This window comes from Rhinopithecus bieti, unplaced genomic scaffold, assembly GCF_001698545.2.
Source record: "Rhinopithecus bieti isolate Rb0 unplaced genomic scaffold, ASM169854v2 scaffold_2888, whole genome shotgun sequence".
In the NCBI taxonomy this organism is placed as follows: domain Eukaryota; kingdom Metazoa; phylum Chordata; class Mammalia; order Primates; family Cercopithecidae; genus Rhinopithecus; species Rhinopithecus bieti.
In genome coordinates this window covers 3,205,659-3,223,657 of record NW_016804209.1, presented here as the reverse complement: position 1 = coordinate 3,223,657, position 17,999 = coordinate 3,205,659, and the positions used below count along the sequence as shown (strand labels likewise).

At 40.9% G+C, this 17,999-nt stretch overlaps 1 protein-coding gene across 9 annotated transcripts in view; it reads left to right on the top strand.

Annotated features, from left to right (window-relative positions):
* PSD3 (pleckstrin and Sec7 domain containing 3) overlaps positions 1 to 16,888 on the top strand; it is a 720,908-nt gene extending 704,020 nt beyond the window's left edge. For 7 of the 9 annotated variants that reach the window (XM_017867267.1, XM_017867272.1, XM_017867266.1 and 4 more), the window contains one exon: positions 8,178 to 16,888. In XM_017867267.1, the coding sequence (XP_017722756.1) occupies positions 8,178 to 8,393 (216 nt within the window). In that variant the 3' untranslated portion in view covers positions 8,394 to 16,888. The remainder of the gene's footprint in view (positions 1 to 8,177) is intronic. The other 2 variants (XM_017867271.1, XM_017867273.1) reach the window with 1 other exon arrangement.
* Positions 16,889 to 17,999: the final 1,111 nt, after the last annotated feature.

The following is a 17,999-nucleotide window of genomic DNA, read 5'->3' as shown; positions in this document are numbered from 1 at the left end:
TTTATTTATTTATTTATTTATTTATTTATTTATTTATTTGGCGGGGACGGAGTTTCTCTCTGTCACCCAGGCTGGAGTGCAGTGGCAGGATCTTGGCTCACTGCAAGCTCTGCCTCCTGGGTTCAGGCCATTCTCCTGCCTCAGCCTCCCGAATAGCCGGGACTACAGGTGCCTACCACCACTCCCAGCTAATTTTTTTTTATTTTTTTTTTTTAGTGGAGACAGAGTTTTCACCGTGTTAGCCAGGATGGTCTTCATCTCCCGACCTCGTGATCTGCCTGCCTCAGCCTCCCAAAGTGCTGGGATTATAGGTGTGAGCCACCGCACCTGGCCATATTTGGGAAGTATTTTTACAGATAATTGAAGATCAGCTTAATAAATACAGAAAAAAAAAAATGTTATAAGGAGGGGTCACACACCAAAGAAAGAATTTTAGTTTAGTAGACAAAGACGCCATTAAACACTTGAGTTGCCTTTGGTTCTTAGTGGTCACAAAAGACTTTATCAAAACAGCAAATTGTAATTAAAACAGAGAGCTCAGTAAATGGGCCAGGTCCAAGAAAACAGTCCGTAGATGCTTGTCAGCAAAGATTTGCCGTTGCGGTTGTATTTGGTAAAATCCCATCCCAGGTTGTTTTTCTGATAGTGGAATTATATTATGCTTATACTGCTGGAACTCTGTTTACCCTGTTGTAGCACTCCTGAGGAAGGAAGCTGAGTGTGCAACTCTGAAATTATTTAGAAATGACCTGAGAGTGAATATGCAGAGACAAAGATAAAATCTTTAATAACATAACCAAAGGTAGCAAAACTGTCCCTGAGGCACACCATTTTTTTGGAACTGTCTTTGCCCTTGTAAATGAAAGACACGTACCTGAAAGGGCTACATTACGAAGACTGAACAACCATTTGGGAGAATGAATTAAGGCGACTCTTATTAGTTAGAGGCATTGTCAACAACAGGCTACCTGATTGCAAGACTCTTCTTTTTACTGCCGCCATGCTTTCCATGGACTCATTGTTACACATCCCATCTCATTTTTAATGTGCTATATCTGGAACTATGTTAATTCTTGTGTAGTGATTACTTTGTGGCCTGAAATTATATTAGTTAAAACATCTTTTTGTTGTTTCAGCTTCCCTTTTCTACCATCTGTCTATAAAAAATTATCAAAGCAAAGATATAGTACTTGAATATTGTTATTATTTGTTTGGTACTAACAGCAGATTCCCTCCTGAATTCGTATTGATGAGGCTAATATCCTCTGACCCTGGGAACTTAGAATCTTAGGTTAGTATGGAATTATGTATCCAAAGGTAAATGAGCTCCTGATACATTACATGTCAATTTCATGTGAGAATGATCAGGCAAGTAGATTCCAGATATAAATAATCCTTCACAAATCCTTATGTTTTTAATGTATGCTTTTAGAAGACAAATGTAGAGGCTTCATGTTGTAATGAATTGTAGTGAGACCTAGTAATTATCCAAATAAGGAATCATTGCAGACCACATACAGTGGTCCAGTTTCTCACTTTATTTTGAAGCTCAAAGTGGACAATAAAAACTATTCTTCACGTATTACTACATAAGAGATTCTCAAGGCTGGGCGAGGTGGCTCACGCCTGTAATCCCAGCACTTTGGGAGGCCGAGGCAGGCAGATCACCTGAAGTCAGGAGTTTGAGACCAGCCTGACCAACATGGAGAAACCCTGTCTCCAGTAAAAATACAAAATTAGCCAGGCGTGGTGACGTATGCCTGTAGTCTCAGCTACTTGGGAGTCTGAGGCAGGAGAATGGCTTGAACCCGGGAGGCAGAGGTTGCAGTGAGCCGAGATCGCCCCACTACACTCCAGCCTGGGCGACAGCAGTGAAACTCCATCTCAAAACAGAACAAAACAAAACAAAAAAAGATTTTCAGAAAATAGGTCTGTGTTTTAAGGACCTCAAAAGTATAGTATAACCTAAGTTTCTCTTTAAAGACAGAGAAAAGGCCCCAGTCCTAAGCAAGGCAGGCTGTACCTCAGTGCACTGTTGAGAATCTGCCATGTGTGGTATCTTGACAACAGAGGTCAAGAGGATGTGGAGCGGAAGTGGACAAGCTTTTGCCATGTGATGCCTTACGAGCTTCAGTACTGACAGGGTCAGACCTTAGCATTTTTGTGAAAAACATCATTGGAACGGTGGGATACTGAAGATAAAGGTGTGTTCCCAGAGGATCCTGAATTAGGAATACATCAGGCTTCCACCATCAACATATATATCCATGTTATTTTTCTTTTTCTGGATTTGCCATATTACGAGTTCAAAATATATTTTCTACCGTATATGGAAAAATGTGTTCCTCCTCTTTCTGTTCATGCAGTCAGTGGTGCTTATTCTTTGTCCACTGTGTGTTCTCGGCCCTGGGGATATATTAGTAAACAAACGCAAAGTCCTTGCCCTCATGTGATGGTATCTAGTACTGGGGGGCAAAGGAGGAAATCAAAGGGTTTTTTTTTTTTTCAAGTAAAATATAAGGCTGTCAGATGGGGAGAAGTGCTAAGGAAAAAATAAAGCAGTGGGAGTAGGTGTTCCAGTTTTAGATTTTGATGGCCAGGGAAGGCCTCAGTGTCACGGCGATGTTAGAGTGAACACCTGAAAGAGGTGAAGGAGGGGAGGGAAGAAGTCCTGTGGGCTTCCGGAAGAAGAGCTTTTTGGACAGAGAAAAGCAAGTTCCAAAGGTCCTTGAATTAGGAGTGTGTGCCATGGAGGCAGATCCAAGCCCAGGGACAGAACTCAGAGATTGGGATGGGGGAAGGGGGGTGGCACATGGGTTTTCTAGGCCATTTTAAGGATTCTTGGTTTAGAAGGATTTTAAGGATGAGAAGCCATTGGAGTATTCTGGGCAGAGCTGACACACTCTGTCTTGCATTTCAACAGGACAGTGTGTTTTGAGAGGAGTGCACGTGGAGGGCAGGGAGGGAACAGCAAGAGCAGTCAGGCGACTGTGGGAGGAACGCAGGCACAAGGTGATGAGCTCGGTCCAGACTGGAAATGGGAGAGGCGGTGAGAAATGGTGCAGTTCTGAAGATAGATGGACAAAACTTGCTGACCAAAAGGATATGAGGCATTAGAGAAAAGAAAGAATGAAGGAGCAAAGCTTTTATTGTCGAATTTCCTTCTTCGTCACTTAAGAATTATCCCCAAGTTTTCTTCCTAAGTACTAGCTAATCATTTCCTAGAACCTGAAAGTGGTTACAGACACAGGCATACCTGAGATACTGCAGGTTCAGTTCCAGAGTACTGCAGTAAAGCGAATATCACAAGCAAGTCACCCAGATTTGTTTCCCAGTGTATATAAAAGTTATGTTTAAGTGTACAGTCATCCATTAAGTGAACAGTATGTTGACGTTTTTTAACAAAAAAAGTATGTACCTTAATTTTAAAATACCTTATTGCATACCACCTTCTATCAGAATAGCAAAAGAAGCTATTTTCAAAAGAAGCTAGTTTCATAAACTGTCCTAGCAGACTTCTACTTACACGTTAGGGGACAAATCTATAACACAGGGCAGCAACAGAAACTAACAGAGACAGGGTCACGCCTGCTTTAAACTATAATTCCTCTCATGGGGCTGGGCACATTGGCATTCTTAGTAAAGATCAAAGTTCCATTAGCACGAAAGAAGAGGCTGTTCAGGAAGCAGGAAACACTGTCTGCCACAATATGATTGATGAGCTTCTTGGGTCCAAGTTGACCACTTGAACACTGATTATCGTTTTCAGTCTCTGAGCTGGTGCGTCAAACCTTTAAAAAGTAATTTACTGGCTGGACGCGGTGCCTCACGCCTGTAATCCCAGCAGTTCGGGAGGCCGAGGCAGGCAGATCACGAGGTCAGGAGATTGAGACCATCCTGGCCAGTGTGGTGAAATCTCATCTCTACTAAAATACAAAAAATTAGTCGGGCTCAGTGGTGCGGGCCTGTAGTCCCAGCTGCTCGGGTGGCTGAGGCAGGGGAATCGCTTGAACCTGGTGATTTGTTTTTTCTAAAGACCGCCAGAGCGGGCACAAAAGAACCAGCGAGTAGGCAAGGGTAGGAGCAAAACTGCAAATTTATTTTTGGTCACCTAGCTTCAGGGAAGAAGGTGTGGGGTGAGGTCCATCAGTCTTCGGCAGTGGGGAGGCCGAGGGAGTCACCCGGTGAAGCTCTCGGAGGAAGTTCCTGCAGTCCCGACAGGAGTGGGGACTAAGGAAGTTCGCGCAGGGCGTCTGCCGGGAGCGGCTTTTCTAGGAGTGGGAGGGCAATAGGCGGGGCACGGGCGTGTCAGGGGGCGTTCTGTAGGTGCGACCAGGTAAATCTTGTTCTCTTCGGATTGAAGTCACCTGGCGCAGGCCCGGTTGATCTGCACTTTCCCAGGCACCGGCTGCATTTTCGCGCGTGGGAAAAGTTGGTGATGAAGAACCCGGAAGTGCGCCATCTTACCTCTGTTCGTCCAAACACCCAGTAGATAGAGGTTATGGTGAGCCAAGTTCACGCCACTGCACTCCAGCCTGGAGACAGAGCAAGACTCCGTCTCAAAAAAAAAAAAAAAGTAATTTAGTAATATACTTCTTGCTGCTGCTTTTTCTACACACCAGCTTTCATTTAAAACTTAAATTTCACTGTTGGTCTTAGGAAAAAAGATGCAAATCACATCTTCTCTGAAAGGAAGAAAGGAAGTAAACCCTCCCGATGATGTTGTTGCGTAATTAAGAAGTATGACCTTCGTACTGCCCAGAAAGAGAATACAAGGAGAAATCAGTGAAGAGAGAAATTTTAAGTTAGGTTTCTTGCCACTGCTCTCCAGAGCATCATTCAGTTATTTTTCTTTACTCTGAGACAATTTTATTTTGTCCTCAGATCCTCTGGATGGCATTTACTTACATGGCTGAGTGTGTAATCCTCTAGAGACTTGGCTAAAACTAATACCTGCTGAATAGTCCTGAGATTAAAGTTATGTTTTCCTAAAATGTTTTGAAGAGGAATATTTGGTTTGGTTCAGTAAAATGTAGACTCAGAGACTGGTACAATGCAAAGCTACATTACTGGGTTTTGTAACCTCTGCCCCTATAAGCCTGTTTTAAGTTAGAAATGGAACACAGTATTTGCAAACCCATCAACCCTCGAAGGCTTCCTTAACAACAGGGCAGGCTTTGTTTTCTGGCCCCCCTTACCCCCTTTTTTCTGCTTTGTCTTTTCTTCTGTTCTGATGACTCATGCACTGCCCCACCTCTGCTGTGCCTTTTGTTTGTTGATTGACACACCGATGTAATTTATTTTAGACAATAGCTTTGCAGCCGGAGCTGTAAAATGAGTGGATGAGGTGGCTTTCCTTCATGTATTTTTCAGGTGGATTTTCCCAGTAGTATCAGTTGCTTCAAAGACTAATGGGAAACTGTCCCTATCACCTTCTCTCCTTTTGTCCCCTTTCAAGTGATCTAAAAATTTTTTCTTCGTTCTCTTTTCATTGTGTAAATGCTCCAGCTTCATGAAATTGTATGCCTTACACTGGTTTCCTGAATCTATTTTTAAACTACCTTCAGACTATTTTATTAAACTTTGTTTCTATTGGGGGTCGTTCTTTTCTGTATTTTAATCTTGCCACCAGGCAGTTTAGGAGTAGATTAATGAATAAATTCATAAAATGAAAAGGAGTTTAGAATATTTATGTCCTGTGAATATTATCTTATTCAGTCCTCTAATTTCACAGTACATGTGGGGATGTGTGATACTGATGACATTTTTTGCTAGCAAATGCCCTGATGAAGCCATCATGTAGCCTTCCGAGATAATGCTTAGCATGTCATTCTTTATTTTGTTACTTCTTTATTGAAATTAGAATGTGTATTTAGTAATGCTTTAAACTGCAAATAACAATACTTGATAAACAGTGGTTTAACCCACAGGATATTTATTACTCATACTTAACATGATTCCAGAGGGAGTAGCCTTAGGGTTGGATCCAGCGCATCATGTCAACATGGCTGTCTCCGTCTTTCCATTTTTCCTCAGATGTAGCATCTTGTCCTATTTCCTCATATCTACTGCCTAAGTCATGGGGCAGCAGCTTTAGGAGTCATGTCCGTGTTAAGGAGGGAATAAGAATAAGAGGCTAGGCAGGTGTGGTGGCTCACACCTGTAATCCCAGCACTTTGGGAGGCCAAGGTGGGTGAATCACCTGAGGTCAGGAGTTCGAGGCCAGCCTGGCCAACATGGCGAAACCCCATCTGTACTAAAAATACAAAAATTAGTTGGACATGGTGGTGTGCGCCTGTAATCCCAGCTACTTGGGAGGCTGAGGCAGGAGAATTGCTAGAACCCGGGAGGCAGAGATTGCAGTGAGCTGAGATCACGTCACTGCACTCCAGCCTAGATGACAGAATGAGACTCCGTCTCAAAAAAAAAAAAAAAAAGAATGAGAGGCTAACCCCAGTGACTTCTCCTTAAAGTTTGTCCCTTTTATCAGAAAGCAAAATCACTTTCCCAGAACCCCTCCAAAAGACTCTTCCTTACCTCTTACTGACCACAATATCACATGGCCCAACTTAGCTACAAGAGAAACTGGAAAAGTAAGTATCTCTGGTTTTATCAGCCTTTGTAGTGAAAGGCATGTAAGAGTGGAGGGAGTTGAGAATGGCCTTTGACTGGCCAACCAACAGTGTCTGTCAGAGTACTCATCCTAAAATCTGTGTACATATAATCTGTATTTTCATATCAGTGGAGGTAATATAGCTTAAGAGTCATGGGTTTTGAACTCAGATTGCCTTGGTTCAGATCCCAGTTTCATTTCTTCCTTACTTTGACTTTGAACTTCTCTTTGCCTTTGTTACCTTAACTGTAAAGCAGGGATGGTAAGTTATCAGTTGTGTATGAATATTGTGTGAATGACCTGTTCTTAGCATGTTGGCACTCAATAAATGTCATCGGCAACCAACGCTCACACCCCACTTGAATACTGGCCAACCCCCCCCCCCAGAACATACTGAATGTCTAGCAGCTTTTTCCCATTGTTAAACCAAACAGCTTGAAAAGGTAGCACTTCTAAATTACTAACTTAAAACTGACACATACAAAACCCAATCTGACTAGAAAAATCCCTAAGATGGATGTATAGTCAAAACAGAATTTGCCTGCCTTTGTTGGGACAATTTATAACTGACATGTTCTTTGGTTTAGAAATAAAACACTTGAAGCTTTCTATAAATTCTTCATATGTTGAGGCAGGATGGTGGAATACTTATTTTGACCAGAATGTATCAAATTAAGAATCTAAGACCTGTCTATAATTTGCAACATATATGATAGTTCTATATATTGATTGGGATAGAAACTGGAAAAAAAAAAAGTGCCAGAGCTATGGAAAAAGAAAAAAATCTTAGAAATTCAAGAGACAGAGGAATCAAGGAACTTTTTGAAACATAGTAGGTACTCAGTACATAGTTGATGATAAATATTGTAGAGTGAGAAAAGCATCAGAAAATAACTTGAAATTCTGCAAACTTCATACTGTTCGTAGCAGCAGCTGTTCATAATAACCAGAGAAGTGGGTAATCCTTGCAGAAAAGCAATAGAGGGAAACCCAGAGCAGCTTCTAGAAAGTGGTATGGTCTCATCGGGGACTGTACAGGAGAGTCGCTCGCCATGGAATGGTGCCTCAAGATGAGCCTTTCTGGGGTTACGGGGAGTCAGAAAAAGAGGAAACAACCATATCCAAGCCAGTTTCAGATGAGGCCTGGATTACCTGGGGAGGGAGGCTCAGGTGACTTTACTGCAGTGCCACAAGAGCCATGTAGCCACCGAAAACCAGAGGTGACAGCTCCTCCAACTTAGACCCTTCTCATGCTTGAGTGTTCTAGATTAATGGTGTTCCATCTGGTAGCCAGTAACTCCAAGTTGGCATTCCCTCAGAATCTAGAACAAATGAGAGCTAAAATTCTAACTTAATTTCTTATCTGGAGAATTGAATCAGTCAGTCCGTCTGTAGTTGCCTCTCACGTGCCCAGTAAGTGCCCAAGTAATTTGTCAGTTTGGGAAATGAAGCGAAGTCTTCAACAGCCATTCACGTTCTCCAGGTGGGTCATACAGTAGGTGTGCTGCACACGTGCATTTTGAACAGTTTTCTGACTGCCGTTGTTCTCTGGCTTTGCCTTCAGAAAACCCGCTATGAAATGTATGTCAGCATTCTCAAGGAAGGAGGCAAAGAGCTCCTGAGTAACGATGAAAGCGAGGCTGCAGGACTGAAGAAGTCGCACTCGAGTCCTTCGCTGAACCCGGATACATCTCCGATCACTGCCAAGGTCAAGCGTAACGTGTCAGAGAGGAAGGATCACCGACCTGAAACACCAAGCATTAAGCAAAAAGTTACTTAGAGTCCATCTGCGGCCAGGAAGTGCTGGTCATGGAGCAAAATAGGGTTTTTCAAGATCTTTCTGGTAATCCGTGAATATATTTAAAAAAAAAAAAAAGTCTGCGACAAAATGGTGCATTAGTAATTTTTTCTATTGTATATTTTTGTTAGTTTCTGTACAGATTGTCTTTGCTCTTGATTTCTTTTGCTTTCATGATTTTTGCAACTTGATAGCTAATGCACCTTTTCTGTGAGGAGGAGGGGATCGTGATTTCAGAATGAATTATGTATCCCTTCTCTTTTGGTTTTCTCTTGTTTGCAGTCTGCTCAGTTGTTTTATGTATTCTCAAATCAACTGTTAAATTTTTTTTTAAGGTTAAAGAATTTAATCCATTGTGAAACGCTTAACTGGACAAACTGTAGTTTTAGTAAATTCTAGCTGGAGTTAATATACGCCTTTATATGTGAAATCTTGCCCAGTCACAGAGGTAGAATTGAGCACTCACAGATGCTCCAGTAAGAATCGCAGTGCTGGGAATCTAGATGCTCCGATATGAGGCAGCTGCGTGTGCAGCTTAGCACTTCCTGTTGAGATCGGACCCTGCTGGAAGCAGGGAGAAGGAGCGTGAAGATCATAGGATTGAGAACGTAGGGAAGCACATTAGCTTGCTTGAAGTGCTGATTCCATTTCAGCCAAGCAAGGGAAAGAGGAAGTGGAGTCATTTTGCATTTGAAGGTTGAGGAAAGATTGTTACCCAGTTGATTTTGTTTGCTAAAGAATGGGGGCTGTAATTGGCCCTTGAGGAGCTGCAGCAGTAGGCATGTGCGCAGTCTGCAGGAAATTGTTACCTCACTCCCACGGGGTCTAGACTAGAAATCCATCATCTCTATCGTGGATATCCTTCCATACAGGAATAGATTCTTTCTTACTCTACATATGTGTGTGTGCGTGCGTGTGTGTGCATGTGTGGGCATGGGGTTGTGTCCTGGTCGTGATGTTGGGGTCTTCTTTCCTAACAAAATAATACTAAAATGAAACCGCTTTTGTTCTGTCCTTAAGTCAAGACAAAATAAGGGAGGAAAAAGTAGCTGCAGTTGTCCACAATGGATATTGGTTCTTTAAAATATATGTGAAAGTAGTAGTCAGAATGAATTGTGGTTGGAAAACTGAGGGATCCGCTGGTTGCAGGTGCAAAGTGACTTTGTTTATTTTTGTCTCAGTCTCCTTGATAGCCACTTCACTCTGCTACTACTCAACTTTCTCCTAAAAATATTTTATCCATTTTCAGTCCTTTCTTTCTGTCTACTCAAAATGGTTCTATTAACTTGGCAGTCATGAGCTTGTTCCAGTTACAGTCCCTTTGAAATTCAGGGTGATAAACAAGAATATTCTCCTGTAGAGGAAGAGAAAGGAATGAAAGTTTAACCCACTGAGACCTAGAACTTTGTGATTTCCTCACCTTGAAACTCTGTAATCCCTAAAGTTATAGTCTCCACAAGTGGCACAACTGCAGAACTAATAGAATCACTCCGATGATTCTTTTACCTCCCTTAGAAGTGTTCTGTAGTTCTGCAGTTTATTTGGTGAAGGTACTATGACCAAAGAATCAGCTGCTCTAAGTGAATAGCATGGTTCCAGTGAATTAGAGAAAACCTGCTGTAAAACCATGGTAGTGTCTAAGTGATATGTTATTATGATATACTAGCATTTATTTACAGAATTATTTATTTAACGTTTACTTCCTTCCCCTCTCTAAATGTCCATATTTGCTGTTGCCCAGGGAAGGGTTACCCCTGTCTAGGGTTGCAGTTGCTTTCTTTGTAATAAGTATTTTGCACACCTTAAAAAAAAAAAAAAAAAAAAAAAAAAAAACCTCACTTTTAACTCTCTGCCTTGTTTGGGTAAAGGCAGTAACTAAGTTTATGTTTCAGAACTGCAAAACAAACAGGATAGTTACCAATATGGCCCATGTATCACATTGACTTTTGTAGCTTCTCACTGAATGCAACATATCCACAAGCAAGTTTTCTATCTTTCTACCTGATAATCTAAATTATCAGGGTATTTGTTTTCTGCCTAAATATTTACACTAAGCAGAGGGGAGAGAGGTACCTAGACCATGTCATCTACGAGCTTCAGTAACTAAAGAAAAAGGAACTTCCCTGAGTGGCTTGAATGTGTTTGCCCACAGTCTATGTCTATGTATATAGAATGTCTGTATGTATTTTACTTATTTAATATACATTGAATGGTACCTTGCTACAGTATTTCTGACATTTAGAGTATTGAAATCCTCAGCTAGCATCAGCATCACTATAGCACTGTCCGTGTCATATGACTCACTAATACTAACTCCAGGGACTGCTGGATAGGCTCATAAATCATTGGATACAAAGGGCTCTTTTGAAGCTTCAGTATACCATGTTTGCATAGTTTATCTTTAAAAACAACTTTAAAGGTTCTTTTGTGAGCCAGGATCTCAGACTGCCATAGCATGATGCTGTCCATCTTTAGCGCATGAGCTGAGAACACCTCCTCCCTGAGGCTTCTGGAAGGATGTTGTCATGAGTGCATGAAGGAGGCCAAGAGTTTATGCTATGGGAGGAAACAGTCACTGATTTGCCTAGATTCTGAGAGTCTGGCCCATAGCCAACCACATTTTCTTTTGGGATAATTTCTTTTCTGTGGTATCTAGCCAGAAGAAATTGAGGATGTTTCCTTTCATAGCTGCTCCAAGCCTGTTGCTCAATTCACGGTACAAGGGAGGACCCCTTCCCTTTCTTCTGAAGGTACGCCACCCACCTCTGTCCCGCACTCACCTCTGTCCCCCACCTCAGCACCCAGGAGCCTTGGGACTTCCTTCCATATGATAAATCATTCTTCTTCACATCAATACACTTCATATTGATTTCTAGTATAAAAAATCTTGATAGCCATCAGAATACCTTGGTCATAGTCTTGTTGCAAAATTGACCATACAGGTGGCCCATGTATAAAATCTGTATTTTAAAGATTGTTCCCACCTCGCATGCTGGCTTTTACAGGGAGGTGTCTGGGATTCCTCTTTAGCAATCAAAACTTAACTACTAGGATGCAGAGTCCTTACTTTATCGCCAGCCCATAGGCATTTCTGAAGTGCACTTTTTTGAAACGTCATTTTGCTAACTCTCAGCAGTGTCTCATTAAACTGAGCAATACTTTTGTGAATTTTAATTAATCTCAGTAAAACCATGTTGGGAGAGAGTCCTCTGATGGAAATGTACTCTCTGGATTATGTGGAACCTTTTTATTGCTCTTAGATGTAGAGGATAGAAAGCATTTTTTGGTGCAGTGGTCTTGTGGCAAACACAAGACCCTCTATGCTTCTCCAACTGTTATCCTAATCTAGCAAATGAGGACTGATCCCTAGGCAGAAGTGGCATGAGGAATTAACTCTGCAAGAGGAAAATCTGGCTGGCTTTCCGATGCTAAGATAGGTTTGTATTTCACCCAATGGCCAAGCTACAGAAATTCTGAGATTGTGGAAGAATTTATGCAACCAGCAGGGAAAGAGGCCTCTTACTGCCTAAACACAAAGTTACACTGAGCTTTTCTACTGTCCTTTGCCTGTTGTTCCCTCTGTCATGTAAAGATCTGGGAAGGATGAAAGGCAGGGACTGCTTGTCATGAGCTGCACTCTTCTCTTTTTAACTAATCATTGACAATTGGAAGAAAATTGACTTTAAAGAAGTTTCTCCATTGTCTTACTATCAAAACCTTCTTGGGTTTTGTTAATTGTCCTTGAATTTGAGTTCCTTCAGCATTTTTCCTTGTAGTCATCCGTTAAGCTTGTTGCATCCTGAATCCACAAGAAGTTTAGCTTTGCAGGTTTGAATCTCTGTAATTTAACTCCTGTGGACTTGGTCGAATTTTCAGCAGGTTGGGAGCCACATCTCTTAATTTCAGCAGTGAGTCATCCCTTCACTTTTCAAATGACAGAATTTTTTCCAGTTGTAAAATTAACACTGTAAAACAAAGAACCAAAGGTGGCGTCCTAAGAGTCCTTAAACCTAAAGTCTAATTTATGAGTCATTGTCCAAGCTGGAGTTTAAATAGTATCTGGCTTTTGTCTCAAAGCATGTAAGTTACTCTGACAGTAAATGGGAAGTCAGCCTTGCAGGCACATGTGCCTCTGGGCCTCCTACCTTTCTCCACAGCTTTCTGGCCATCTTTTCTCCCAGGCCATGCCACTGCTCTGCCACAGGTCAGTAAATTTCTTTCCACCAGTCTGATAGCATCTTACGTGATCAAATCATCACAGAATAGCCCCATGATAGATTATTGATAGCAATAGAGAGGTGCTTTGTCACTGATTTTTCTCTCAGATTCCTTTTCCATCTCTCACCCATAAAGGAAGGACTGAAATCCAAAGGCATTCTCCTTTTGTACCTACAGTATCCAGAACCAATGTGGGTAGCCTTCTGCTGATGACAATAATTGGCCCATTGCATGCAGAGAGAATGTCTTCATAGAGAGAATGTCATTAAATACTTGAATCTGCATGACAGTTTGACTTGAATGCAACAGCAGGAAAATTTTGCAAGTTATGTAATTGTATATACAGTAGGTTTTCTTAAGTCTCTTCGGTTCATCCTTTGTAATTTATGTGTGTATCTGTAGTATTGCAGGCTTTTGGAGAATATTCTTACAGATAGTATGTCAGTCATCAAAGAAAATGCTGTCACCTGCCATTGTTGTATTTGTGGGTATTTATAGTTGTATGTATGTAAATGCATTAGTGTGTAGATTGCGTATCAGTATATGGTACATGTACATCAAAATTATTTTTGTCCTTAATCAGTGTGATATGAAAAGCAAGTACAACCTCATAGGACTGATTATATAATGAAGTTGTTGAGAGTATATATAGTGGTATTGTTTTATTAAACTTAAATTCAAATAATATTTTGATTAAAATTTTTAATAAGACTTTATGCTAGAAAATTCTGTCTTTGAGCTTTGAATCACCAGGGCAAAAATGACTTTGAACTAACCTTGTGAATCTTTTGCAGTGTACTGTGTGCAATACCAAGGGCATAGCTCCCTGTAATTTGGGAAATACAGAAAGAAAAGAAAAAAAAAAAAAAAAAGGCAGCCTGTGCAGTCTTAGTAACTTTAGTATTAAGAGCACTTAAAGTCAAACTGACAAATTTGGGCTTATTACAAAATGTGATGCTTTAAAGCACACGTTCTTTATTGTTGTTGTAATTAGTCCATAAAAAATATAGCTTTCAGAAGAATTAAGTACCCACCATATCATTTATGTATTTGTGTATATTTTACGGGAGATCAAACCACTCTCGTGGTGCCGCATCCGTACTCGCTGGACTTGGAAGAAATATCACAAGCACTAGAGTATATCAGGGCATCCCAGGATTGGGTACTGGATCCTAGGTTTGCAGTTGCACAAATTAGCATCTAGTGTCACAGGTAAAAGAATTTCAGGACCAGGTTTAAACTTTGTTTTAAATATTTTTATACTTAGGTCTCTTTTTCCTGCCTCTCCCCAAAGAAGAGCCACTGGCCTTAGTTGTTTGAGCTTACTGCTTATATTATAGAGTGTAAATAGATAACTAGAGACTAAACTTTTATTAACTAGCATGTTTGGTATATTTAAAGCAGTGACTGAGTGTGTTTGAGTGAGCGGCTGGGGGCAGTGTCTTTTGTTTAAACACACTGTCTCGTGTCTTCGCAGCTGATTCAGAGAGTTTGAATTGTGCGACGGGAAACTCACTTCAGCTCTAGGCTGCAGTAATGTGTTGGTAGTTACACTTGAGGTGTTTTTTTTTTTTTTTTTTTTTTAATTAACTCTATAGTCTCAAACTATTTTGCAAATATATCATTTTCCTAATTGGTTCTTGACGTGCAGTGGACTGGCTCTGTGAATGATTGGCAGGGTCTTAGTTTTGCGAGAGTATTTCCTTCTAAGAATTATTGTGATCTGCAGAAACAGCCACTTGATTCAAAAATCATGTAGAAAAGGAGTAGGAGAAACAAAACGTTTCATTTGTGGGCCTTAACCATTTGACATGTTTGGACTTTAACATAAATAAAGCCATGGAGTTTATAAAGCCAAGTAACCATTTGCCATGGATAATAATATCCACTCTAGAGAGAGTATATATGCACATTGATTTTTAATGCCGTTAAGATACTTTTGTAAAACTGTAGGAACAAGAGTAATTAGACCAAATGGAAGCTTAGGGGACAGTAAACTGGTTGTTTCCATTTAGGGTAACCATGCCTGTGGTTAGTCCTCTACTCCTGAGATTCAGAACCAGATGACTGTCCCCTTAGGTGTATAAGGAGAAAAGTTGACATGTCTGGGACCTCTGACATGTGTACACACGCTTGCACACATGCACACACAGTGAATGTTTTAAGTTATACAAACATAAGACCTTAAGATGCAAAGAGCCAGAATATTCTAAAGAGGTGATGAACAAAGGGGATGGAAACTGTGTCACAGATGTTTTCCAAGGGCCAGGGTGGAATTGGAGCTCAGTCAGAGTGTCTGACTTTGAGATGTGTTGTATTTTTAACACATAAATGAGGGGATCCATATGACATTCTTTGTTGTGGACCACCAAATTGAAAGCTTTCTTGTAATTCACAAGCAGCAGCTCTCCAGCAGCTCTCCATAGCCTGGGTGAAGTCCCAGAAGCTGGTGTGCAGCATTTTCCAAGGTGGTAGAGCTGCTTGCTCTGCAGATCATTCCTTTGAGAGAGGAGTACAAGTGAAGAAACCAGGAGACACTTCCTCTAGGAGCACTGATGTGCCTCGTCCACGCTCCCCTCTGAGCTTCACTGAACATGCTGAGAGAGCTCCAGTTGAACATGCTGAGCAGTTGAGCACTTTTCTATCAGCAACAACAGTGAGGATGGAAATGGAAAGGAACTGAACTAAAATGCATTTCCCTTTGCAGGGCAGAGAGCTAAGCTCTTAGGAATAGTGTTGTACAAATAAGCACCGTAACTTCAATTCCTGAAAATGTTGGTTAATGGAGAGAATTTTGGAGTTTCACTTAATTATTATTTTCCCATCAGTCGACATAAATAAGTCTTCAGAGACTCCTAGAAGAGTCCCAGCCCAGCTCTGCAGGTCTGAAGCTCACTGCTCTGAGGCCCGAATACCAGAGCCCTGCGGAGGGTGGTGATAACGCATCATCTCTGCAAAGAGGAGCCTCTCCCCCGGCCACCACTTCACTCAGGCTTCTACTGAGCCGCAAGGACAGCCTGGGTTCCAAACGCCGCTTCCCCTGCTTTAGGGATCCGGGTGTCCTGATAACGTGACTGTGCCGAGGCAAGGTATCAACTCCAAAAGTGACTGAGTCACTGAGCGTGGCACATGAATAAACGTCATGACAAAGATTCTCTGAGTGAGGCTAATGCCACGTATTTTACCTTTGCAAAAAATAAACTGGCACACTGAGTTCTAACCACAGATGGATGATATCTTTGCCTCCACACCCAGATTCCTAGAAATGGCCAACGTTTCCTTTCTGGGGGAAGGGTGGAGGAACACTCAAGTGCTAGCTTAGCAGCTTTGCTCAGTCCAGATCAGAGCTATAAGGTAAAGGCCTAAGCACCTCTCTGCAGTCTCTTCTATCTCAAGTTTTAGGAACCCCTTTCTAGAACAGAAATGTACACTCGCAGAGAATTTACATTATCAGCCTTGATTACCATAGGACAGGCAGAAAGGTGGTAATTTTTATCTTTTAATAGAAGCTTTTAACTTTTCCAGCCTATTATAATAACTGGGTTATATTCACTGTGACTCAAACTAATTGGCATTGTGGAACATTTCTTTACCTTCAAAGTTTTCTCCACCAATCATTTCAGTTCTATTGCAGTCCTGGTGCCATATGTCCCCTGCAAATTGTGAAAGTAATTAGTGACAAAACAGCAACCTGCTCCTTTTCGATGGCCAAACTGTCAGCATTAGCAGATTTGGGTCAGCTCGTGGTACTATAACACGTACTGGAAACCTGTTCCTCATCACCACCTACCAGATTCCGGAAATGCCATCTTCTAGAAAACAGTGGCATTTATGGTGGTCTTCTTTTGAATGGAACAGTAATTTGTGTGGATATTGTTAAAGTGTTTAAAGAATATTTTGACAATTAAGTTTACATTTTACAATTGCTTTATTTTTTATTAAAATAGTTGTATATAAATATTACCCTATTTCACTGTTGTTCAAGTAAACCTAAACCTTGTAGACAAGTGAGTCACCTGATATGTATAGAAGCTGTGACATATAGAGTACATTTATTGTGTAAATGTTTATGAATATAATTGTTCCTGTGTTTTTATAAGTTGGGGATATTTTGTTGTTTTACAACAACAAAATTTATTGCATTTAAATGGTTTTTATGTAATAGAAATCATGCAAAATAGTGAAGGATTTAAAATATGTATATGATATATGTAAATGTACAAACTTTAGAAGGAAATAAATCCAACAAATTTCAATCATTTGGGGGAATGTTTTTATTTGCTTATTTAAGCAGCTGTAATAATACCTTTAAAAATCAAATAACATCACACTCTGCCTGCCTCCATAGAAAGACAACCACAAGCCCCATGTTGAAAGATGTGGCCAGAGTGGTTGAACAAAGTGGTGAGAAAATCAGACTAACGCCGACTCACCTCCGCGCATTTCTGTAAAGATTTGTGTGTGAATACTTCAGAGATCTGTTGTCTTCATTAAGGGGCTTTGAGCAGGGGAGGAGGAAATAAACTTTTTGAAGCAATTTCAAGAGCCGTTTGCATTCCCATTTATTTCTCATCAAGGCAAAGAGACCATGCAGCTAGTTATTGTCCTAAAATGCAAACGCTGATCTCCAAATCACTGCTTTATTCTGCCCGGTATGTACTCTTGTGCTCTTTTCATCAAACCTAATGATAAAAGTAAGATCTGTTGACTTGGAAACTGAAAAATAAAACATCCTAATCACTTCTAAATATTAGAAAGGATGTCTTACATTGGGGATTTGGACTTTTGAAACAAAGTCACTGGTTACAGCCTCTTCCACACAAATGAACATGATGCCTGGCAGAGATCAAAATTGCTATAAGGTGTAAATTTCAAAGAAATCAAAACATTGTGGGAATTGGGAGAGCTACATCCTTTACCATCCCTTCGCTTTCACTCCAGCGCCCTGTTTGGAACGTGAAACGTGCCTAAAGATCACCAGGATGGCTGAATAGTAGAAAGGAGAGCTTTATTGGTGATATCGGTTTGCAAACTGGGAGAGACGGTCTCTGATGTGTACAGAAGGTCCTCTGTCTTCAAAGAGGGAAGGGAAGGTTGGTTTTTACCCTTCACAGGGCCTGTATTACATAATAGAGTCATACATATTCAGCAGCGGGTTTGGAGGAAAAGCTATCCATATGTATGTGGGGAGCCGAGCGCATGTGCAATAGGTAAATATATACATAGCATACACCCCACGTTCATTTTAGGGCAAGGTGTTAGCATGAAAATGAGGTGTAATTTAGCTCTTTATGTTAAAAGGTAAACTATAGAATACTAAGTTTGTGCACAGTCTCTATAACCTGCTGAAACTGGTTTGAGCTCTGCAGT